Source organism: Amphibalanus amphitrite, unplaced genomic scaffold (assembly GCF_019059575.1).
Source record: "Amphibalanus amphitrite isolate SeventyFive unplaced genomic scaffold, NRLGWU_Aamphi_draft 000424F_arrow, whole genome shotgun sequence".
Lineage (NCBI taxonomy): Eukaryota > Metazoa > Arthropoda > Thecostraca > Balanomorpha > Balanidae > Amphibalanus > Amphibalanus amphitrite.
Genome location: NW_024881918.1, coordinates 519,811 through 529,390, shown reverse-complemented (window position 1 = coordinate 529,390; position 9,580 = coordinate 519,811). Strand labels below are relative to the sequence as shown.

The 9,580-nt window shown below is 57.6% G+C and overlaps 1 protein-coding gene across 1 annotated transcript; it reads left to right on the top strand.

The window, feature by feature from the left end:
• The first annotated feature begins 8,106 nt into the window (after positions 1 to 8,106).
• Positions 8,107 to 8,990, top strand: LOC122391167 (serine/arginine repetitive matrix protein 1-like). The gene is made up of 2 exons (XM_043384847.1): positions 8,107 to 8,130; positions 8,562 to 8,990. The coding sequence occupies exons 1-2, from the start codon at positions 8,107 to 8,109 to the stop codon at positions 8,988 to 8,990; spliced, it is 453 nt and encodes a 150-aa protein (XP_043240782.1).
• Positions 8,991 to 9,580: the final 590 nt, after the last annotated feature.

Here is a 9,580-nt window from a genome sequence, read left to right as displayed (position 1 = left end):
CTGTATGTCTGTGACGGCTGTGTCCCTGTGACGGCTGTGTCCCTGTGAGGGCTGTCTGTCTGTGACGGCTGTGTCCCTGTGACGGCCGTGTCCCTGTGACGGCTCTCTGTCTGTGACGGCCGTGTCCCTGTGACGGCCGTGTCCCTGTGACGGCCGTGTCCCTGTGACGGCTCTCTGTCTGTGACGGCCGTGTCCCTGTGACGGCTGTCTGTCTGTGACGGCTGTGTCCCTGTGACGGCTGTGTCCCTGTGACGGCCGTGTCCCTGTGACGTCTGTCTGTCTGTGACGGCTGTGTCCCTGTGATGGCCGTGTCTCTGTGACGGCTGTCTGTCTGTGACGGCCGTGTCCCTGTGACGGCCGTGTCTCTGTGACGGCTGTCTGTCTGTGACAGCTGTGTCCCTGTGACGGCTGTGTCCCTGTGACAGCTGTCTGTCTGTGACGCCTGTCTGTCTGTGACGGCTGTGTCCCTGTGACGGCTGTGTACCTGTGACGGCTGTGTCCCTGTGACAGCTGTCTGTCTGTGACGGCTGTGTCCCTGTGTCGGCTGTCTGTCTGTGACGGCTCTCTGTCTGTGACGGCCGTGTCCCTGTGACGGCTCTCAATCTGTGACGGCTGTCTGTCTCTGACGGCTGTGTCCCTGTGACGGATGTGTCCCTGTGACGGCTGTGTCCCTGTGACGACTGTCTGTCTGTGACGGCTGTCTTTCTGTGACGGTTGTGTCCCTGTGACGGCTGTCTGTCTGTGACAGTTGTGTCCCTGTGACAGCTGTGTCCCTGTGACGGCTGTCTGTCTGTGACGGCTGTCTGTCTGTGACGGCTGTCTGTCTGTGACGGCTGTGTTCCTGTGACGGCTGTCTGTCTGTGACGGCTGTCTGTCTGTGACGGCTGTCTGTCTGTGACGGTTGTGTCCCTGTGACGGCTGTGTCCCTGTTACGGCTGTCTGTCTGTGACGGCTCTCTGTCTGTGACGGCCGTGTCCCTGTGACGGCTGTGTCCCTGAGACAGCTGTCTGTCTGTGACGGCTGTCTCTCTGTGACGGCTGTGTCCCTGTGACGGATGTGTCCCTGTGACGGCTGTGTCCCTGTGACGGCTGTCTGTCTGTGACGGCTGTCTGTCTGTGACGGCTTACTGTCTGTGACGGCCGTGTCTCTGTGACGGCTGTCTGTCTGTGACGGTTGTGTCCCTGTGACGGCTGTGTCCTGTGACGGCTGTCTGTCTGTGACGGTTGTGTCCCTGTGACAGCTGTCTGTCTGTGACGGCTGTCTGTCTGTGATGGCTGTCTGTCTGTGACGGCTGTCTGTCTGTGACGGTTGTGTCCCTGTGACGGCTGTGTCCCTCTTACGGCTGTCTGTCTGTGACGGCCGTGTCCCTGTGACGGCTGTGTCCCTGAGACAGCTGTCTGTCTGTGACGGCTGTGTCCCTGTGACGGATGTGTCCCTGTGACGGCTGTGTCCCTGTGACGACTGTCTGTCTGTGACGGCCGTGTCCCTGTGACGTCTGTCTGTCTGTGACGGCTGTGTCCCTGTGATGGCCGTGTCTCTGTGACGGCTGTCTGTCTGTGACGGCCGTGTCCCTGTGACGGCCGTGTCTCTGTGACGGCTGTCTGTCTGTGACGGCTGTGTCCCTGTGACGGCTGTGTACCTGTGACGGGTGTGTCCCTGTGACGGCTCTCTGTCTGTGACAGCTGTCTGTCTGTGACGCCTGTCTGTCTGTGACGGCTGTGTCCCTGTGACGGCTGTGTACCTGTGACAGCTGTGTCCCTGTGACGGCTGTCTGGGTTGACGGCTGTGTCCCTGTGACGGCCGTGTCCCTGTGACGGCTCTCTGTCTGTGACGGCCGTGTCCCTGTGACGGCTGTCTGTCTGTGACGGCTGTGTCCCTGAGACAGCTGTCTGTCTGTGACGGCTGTCTGTCTTTGACGGCTGTCTGTCTGTGACGGCCGTGTCCCTGTGACGGCTGTCTGTCTGTGACGGCTGTGTCCCTGAGACAGCTGTCTGTTTGTGACGGCTGTCTGTCTGTGACGGCTGTCTGTCTGTGACGGCCGTGTCCCTGTGACGGATGTGTCCCTGTGACGGCTGTGTCCCTGTGACGACTGTCTGTCTGTGACGGCTGTCTTTCTGTGACGGTTGTGTCCCTGTGACGGCTGTCTGTCTGTGACGGCTGTCTGTCTGTGACAGTTGTGTCCCTGTGACGGCTGTCTGTCTGTGACGGCTGTCTGTCTGTGACGGTTGTGTCCCTGTGACGGCTGTGTCCCTCTTACGGCTGTCTGTCTGTGACGGCCGTGTCCCTGTGACGGCTGTGTCCCTGAGACAGCTGTCTGTCTGTGACGGCTGTGTCCCTGTGACGGATGTGTCCCTGTGACGGCTGTGTCCCTGTGACGACTGTCTGTCTGTGACGGCTGTCTGTCTGTGACGGCCGTGTCCCTGTGACGTCTGTCTGTCTGTGACGGCTGTGTCCCTGTGATGGCCGTGTCTCTGTGACGGCTGTCTGTCTGTGACGGCCGTGTCCCTGTGACGGCCGTGTCTCTGTGACGGCTGTCTGTCTGTGACGGCTGTGTCCCTGTGACGGCTGTGTACCTGTGACAGCTGTGTCCCTGTGACGGCTGTGTCCCTGTGACAGCTGTCTGTCTGTGACGCCTGTCTGTCTGTGACGGCTGTGTCCCTGTGACGGCTGTGTACCTGTGACGGCTGTGTCCCTGTGACAGCTGTCTGTCTGTGACGGCTGTGTCCCTGTGTCGGCTGTCTGTCTGTGACGGCTCTCTGTCTGTGACGGCCGTGTCCCTGTGACGGCTCTCAATCTGTGACGGCTGTCTGTCTGTGACGGCTGTGTCCCTGTGACGGATGTGTCCCTGTGACGGCTGTGTCCCTGTGACGACTGTCTGTCTGTGACGGCTGTCTTTCTGTGACGGTTGTGTCCCTGTGACGGCTGTCTGTCTGTGACAGTTGTGTCCCTGTGACAGCTGTGTCCCTGTGACGGCTGTCTGTCTGTGACGGCTGTCTGTCTGTGACGGCTGTCTGTCTGTGACGGCTGTCTGTCTGTGACGGCTGTGTTCCTGTGACGGCTGTCTGTCTGTGACGGCTGTCTGTCTGTGACGGCTGTCTGTCTGTGACGGTTGTGTCCCTGTGACGGCTGTGTCCCTGTTACGGCTGTCTGTCTGTGACGGCTCTCTGTCTGTGACGGCCGTGTCCCTGTGACGGCTGTGTCCCTGAGACAGCTGTCTGTCTGTGACGGCTGTCTCTCTGTGACGGCTGTGTCCCTGTGACGGATGTGTCCCTGTGACGGCTGTGTCCCTGTGACGGCTGTCTGTCTGTGACGGCTGTCTGTCTGTGACGGCTGTCTGTCTGTGACGGCCGTGTCTCTGTGACGGCTGTCTGTCTGTGACGGTTGTGTCCCTGTGACGGCTGTGTCCTGTGACGGCTGTCTGTCTGTGACGGTTGTGTCCCTGTGACAGCTGTCTGTCTGTGACGGCTGTCTGTCTGTGATGGCTGTCTGTCTGTGACGGCTGTCTGTCTATGACGGCTGTCTGTCTGTGACGGCTGTGTTCCTGTGATGGCTGTCTGTCTGTGATGACTGTCTGTCTGTGACGGTTGTGTCCCTGTGATGGCCGTGTCCCTGTGACGGCTGTCTGTCTGTGACGGCTGTCTTTTGTGACGGCTGTGTCCCTGTGACGGCCGTGTCCCTGTGACAGCTGTCTGTCTGTGACGACTGTCTGTCTGTGACGGCTGTGTCCCTGTGTCCAGGTGGTCTGGAGAAAGCTGGAGGATGCTCCCAACTCCTGAGCGGTCCGGCGACGATACTGGTGTGAGACGCCCAGCGCCGCACGGTGACCGGCTGCAGCTGGACGGCAGCTGCAGTGGCCGTCCGTGCTGCTGCAGTACGATGGCCGCACTGAGGCACGCCACTGCCACCGGCCGGCAGCGGCGCCCAGCTGCCACGACAGGAGCTGGCCGGTGCGACTCCCACAGGGAGCGCCCTACCACGCTCTCCGCTAAACATGTCATATGTTTTTTCTTGCTCCTGCAATGTGCAATGTGACAAATGCGTAATTTGAGCGTTTTTGTTTCACAGATAGTGCTGCTGCCGCTGACAGCGGCTCGCGAGTACAAAGCGCCCATTGCGCGCTGTTAGCATGTACATAAAGTGTCAGCGTGCCGGTCTGTTTTTTTCATACATGTGCGTTGTGCAGTAGCCAGTGCGACATTCCATGTTGTTATATGTACATGCGCACTGTACAGTGGGCCGATGCTGTTTGTGTGTCCGGTGTCCAAGGTCGGTGCTGTTTGCACTTGATGTTACCGCGGACTCTTTTTTTGTAGATAGCACAGGTCACCGATTGGCTAACAGTTTCTATCAATAGAATGTTTCGCGATTCTCTGCATGCTTGCATGCCTGTTGTCCCGGCTAGTGGATAACTGGTTGCGAGTCGGTTAGTTTTGCACGGGGAGCTGGCGCGGTTCTGCGCGCGGCTGAGAGCCGCCAGCTGGTCAGACAGTAGGCTCGGCGCGCGGCTGAGAGCCGCCAGCTGGTCAGACAGTAGGCTCGGCGCGCGGCTGAGAGCCGCCAGCTGGTCAGACAGTAGGCTCGGCGCGCGGCTGAGAGCCGCCAGCTGGTCAGACAGTAGGCTCGGCGCGCGGCTGAGAGCCGCCAGCTGGTCAGACAGTAGGCTCGGCGCGCGGCTGAGAGCCGCCAGCTGGTCAGACAGTAGGCTCGGCGCGCGGCTGAGAGCCGCCAGCTGGTCAGACAGTAGGCTCGGCGCGCGGCTGAGAGCCGCCAGCTGGTCAGACAGTAGGCTCGGCGCGCGGCTGAGAGCCGCCAGCTGGTCAGACAGTAGGCTCGGCGCGCGGCTGAGAGCCGCCAGCTGGTCAGACAGTAGGCTCTGTGCACTTCGTGTAGTTCATCCAGCCAGCGTCTCGCTCGGCGGGCTCAGCTGAAAACATTCTCTTTTTAATGAGATCCTCCGTGACTTCACACAGCATTATTTTTATATGGCTTGGCATTTTAAAGTATGCATAACGATAGAAATGTAATGTTTGTCAGGAGCCTTACTGTACTCATTGTGAATATATAGGTAAGTATATGTATAATGTATAAGGTCAACAGAAGACCCGTCAGAAAATGGCGCAATAAATCGAACCAACTTATTCTGTGTACTGTAGGGTGTCCCGAAAGTTCATCGGCACATTTCCTAGTAAACATGCCGACGTCGGGGTGACGTCGGCATCTCGGCATCGGCATGCCGACGTCGGCCCGACGTTGGTCCAACTTCGGCACGGCGTCGGCTGGATGTCGGGTATGCCCGCATGTACTGACGTCCAGCCGAGGTCCAGCCGACGTCGGGCCGACGTCGGACAGACATCGGCTGCTGTTTTGACGGTTACAATAATATAAAATGCATGTTTCATGTTTCATCAAGAGCTTCTGTATTCAAAATATCCTCAGGAAAGTCAAATCCTCCACGCCGCAAACCAAGGCCCCGCAACCCCTGATCCGGACTGGACGGGAAACCTCATCCCATTCGGGATTGCCCGTAAGCCGAGCTCGCCCGTAGCCGGGTGCGGTGAGTGCTTGGGGGCTGCTCGGCCTATCCAGCCCCGGCCTATCCAGCCTATCCAGTCAGGCTCAGCCCCGGCAACTCACCAGGGTCGGGCCCAGTTCATATAGAAAGGCCAGTCGGCAAGTGTCACTTTGCCAAAGTGCCACTTATTAAAGGGACACTTTTGGAAACGTTGGTGCAGGTGTGTATAAGGGTGGCTATATGAATCTGTTTGTGGGGTCGCCCTTTCCAATAGTGTCACGTAACAGCAATGGGACTCTATATGAACTGGACCCAGGGTGCTCGCCAAGAACAATGTCTTCCCCTAATCCCTATCATCCTTCCGGTTCCGACATGATCTTGTCAGACCGAAAGGGCATAACCCAACAAAACAAACGGAATTTGCCATCTGGCTGCGTGGTGTAGTGGTTAGCGAACTAGCCTCGCGTTCAACTGACACGTGGATCGAATCCCGTCGCCGGCTGATGCTTTTGGCGTGTTGTCCCAGTAAACATGCCGACGTCGGCGACTGGGGTTTCGAATCCCGCCGCCGGTTAATATTTTTGGCGCGTTATCCCAGACCCCAGTAAACATGCCGACGTCGGCCCCGTCGGTCCAACGACAAACAATCTCGTCAATCTCGGCAAACGACCTCGGCCCGACGTCGGCTCGATGTCGGCTGGACTTCGGCTGGACGTCGGTACATGTGGGCGTATCCGACGTCCAGCCGATGTCGGGCCGAGGTTGTACCGTTTTTGGGCCGACGTCGGGCCGTCGGGCCGACGTCGGCATGTTTACTGGGTATGTCAATAAAACATATAAGAACCCGCCAAAATAATATTTGTGGGCTTATGTAGGGGAGACCCTTACATGGCGTGCCCTGTAAAGGGATATAGGGGTGGATGGGACATTTTGGCCTTTTTCATAAAACGATGTATCTTAAAATTGACGACATATTTCTAAACTCTCTCAACGCTGGTAGGTGTCCCATTCATTTTACTTTCCTGTACAGTAAACTGAAAATGATAGAGCATTACCCGCTAACTACCTTGCTAGCAGGGTTATTTGGCCGGTGGGGGTGGGGCAATTTGGCCGGTGTTAGTTTGAGACCCTGTCGCGCTGGGCACAAACACAGCGCTCCTTCCGAACTGTATTCGCCGACTGACCCTCGGCTCGGCCGGCCGGCCGAGCCAGACAACCCCAAACCAACCACGTGACCCAGCCGACCGGGTCAAGGTCAGCTGAATACCCGACACTTTCCGTCTTCCTGAAAACGAAAAGTTCCCTTTTGGCATACAAACCAAACCACAATGCAACAGGCACTGCCATACATACACTTTACACTACGAAGTACGACAGCTTATACTGTAACAGTTCACTTCCAGCTTTCCGAATTGTCAGTACATCATGCATTCGGACCGTCAAAACAGCGCGTTGTATTCCGCATGTGCGTATGATACACACGCCCTCTGCTATCCAGCAAATCCAGGTGACGACGGCCAACACACTGTGCCCCACAATACAGGGTCCGACCCACGGGTCGTCCATTTTTGATCGCGCGTTAAAATTATTAACCCAAACACGCTCACCAGGCAGATACTTTTCGTCTTTCACTCGATACCGTCGGTCATAATAGCGTTTATACTCCTGCATACGATCATGCTGTCACTCTCGAGCCTGGAATACCTCAGATAACACACGGAGCTTCTCTGACACATAATCATCAGAATATTCCCGGACCGGGCGAGTCACTAGCTCAGAAAGGGGACTATGTGGATAACGCAGGAAGTACCTATAAAAAATGGGCTGTACCCGTTTTACAGCAGGATTCATTATTCATGGAAAATAATATACCAGGAAGGAGTAGTTCCCAATCAGAACCGTGGCGAGACGACAGTGCCCGTAGGCGTCTTTTTATATCTAGATGTCTACGTTCAATTTTTCCTACGGCCTGATGACAATAGCCCACACTGAATCTAGTCTTAACAGCGAAAAAGTCGCACAGTTCCCTGACTTTGCTATTCCTCAAAAGATTGCAACCTGAATCACACTCAGCGCTTTCCGGTGGCCCAAATGTCATAAAATGCTGAGCTAATTTATCCGCAACACACTCTGCTGTCCCCGATTCTAAAGCATACGCACTAACAAACCCAGAAAATTTGTTGACACAGGTGAGGAGTTAATATTGGGACAACACGTCACTTCGCGGCATTGAAAGAATGTCCACTACTAGAGTAGCGTTCGGGCTATCGGCTACCTGCGGGATCAGGGGCGTATGCATTGCTGAGGATGGGTACTTTTCTTGCTACTGCAACGGCTACAGCCGCGAACGTACTCCCGACAAAGATGCCTCGTCCCGGGGAACCATACGTTTCGAGAGAGCAGCTCGTACAGCTTGCCTGCACCACAGTGTCCAGCCGTGTTCACGTCGTGAAATTTGTGCAACAGCTCAAACCGCTTGACCTCCGGCCAAACGATCAGCGGCTGACTGAGTTCGCCTGGACTCTCACGAGCATCCCGTCTCGCATCGAGAACTCTTCGATGCGCTCCCGTCTCAGAAACACAGGAGTACGCCAATGCCACTTTCCATGCTGCAGCCGGTGAGCAATTGACCGACAGGCCTTATCGTGCTTCTGGTACCAAATGATGACTCTCGTCCAATTGCCAGCTGCGAGAGAAAATCAGCTTCAACCAAATTAATGCCACCTGACTCTGGCTCCCTTTCAGTCATCTGCTTTGACAGGGGTTGCAACAGAACCGGCACCTCCGTCACCGACAGCCACCCCATCATCCAGCTCGCCGGCGCCCCGGCCGGGCGGACGGTGGCCGCCGGCTGGCGGCAGCAGACGGCGGCGCCGCCAGCCGCCCCGGGCCGGCGCCGGTGCGAGCCGGCACTGCCGCGCCGCCGACCCCAGCCGAACACGCACCGTACCGGCGCCGCCGCCGACCCTGCAGCCGAACACGCACCGTACCGGCGCCGCCGCCGACCCCAGCCGAACACGCACCGAACCGGCGCCGCCGCCGACCCCAGCCGAACACGCACCGTACCGGCACCGCCGCCGACCCTGCAGCCGAACACGCACCGTACCGGCGCCGCCGCCGACCCCAGCCGAACACGCACCGAACCGGCGCCGCCGCCGACCCCAGCCGAACACGCACCGTACCGGCACCGCCGCCGACCCTGCAGCCGAACACGCACCGTACCGGCGCCGCCGCCGACCCTGCAGCCGAACACGCACCGTACCGGCACCGCCGCCGACCCTGCAGCCGAACACGCACCGTACCGGCACCGCCGCCGACCCTGCAGCCGAACACGCACCGTACCGGCGCCGCCGCCGACCCCAGCCGAACACGCACCGAACCGGCGCCGCCGCCGACCCTGCAGCCGAACACGCACCGAACCACTCTCGCCCGCGTGCAAAGCCGAAACGGCGCCATCCGCCCGTTCATGCAGACGTGAGATAGCGTCTACATGCTGCATCTGCGCGGCTCTTCTGTGTTCAGTAGTGAACTGTGAAACTGGCTTAAGAAGATCCTCCATCGAATCAACCTTTGGTTCATACTGTTTTTGTTGTTCAAAATCTGGAGCGCGCTCTTGCAATCGTATGCCCATGAAAATGTAACATCTGCCAGGCACTTATACCACTTTTTGACCCCTTGAATGAACGAAAATATTTCTTGTTCATGAATAGTCCATTTCCGCTGCGCCCGACTGTACCTATTCCCACCAAAGGCAATCACCCGTTTTTCCCCGTTGGGAAAAATCTGAGCCAGCACCTTTTCGTGACGTAACAACCCAGCTGACCGCAGCGACCGCAGCAGCCGCAGCGACCGCCGGGGTTCATGAACAGGGCCCTGCATTGCACAAAGTCACCAGCGATTCCGCAAAGGTTGCAAATGACGACACATATTTCCTATACCATGAAAACAACCCAAAACCCCCTTTGCTTGTCTCAGCGTTTCTGGTGGGGCTATGTCTGAAGTAACACGAACCCTCTCAGGGTCCATTTCGACCCTGTCAGGAGTGATTAAATGCCCCAAATACCGGAG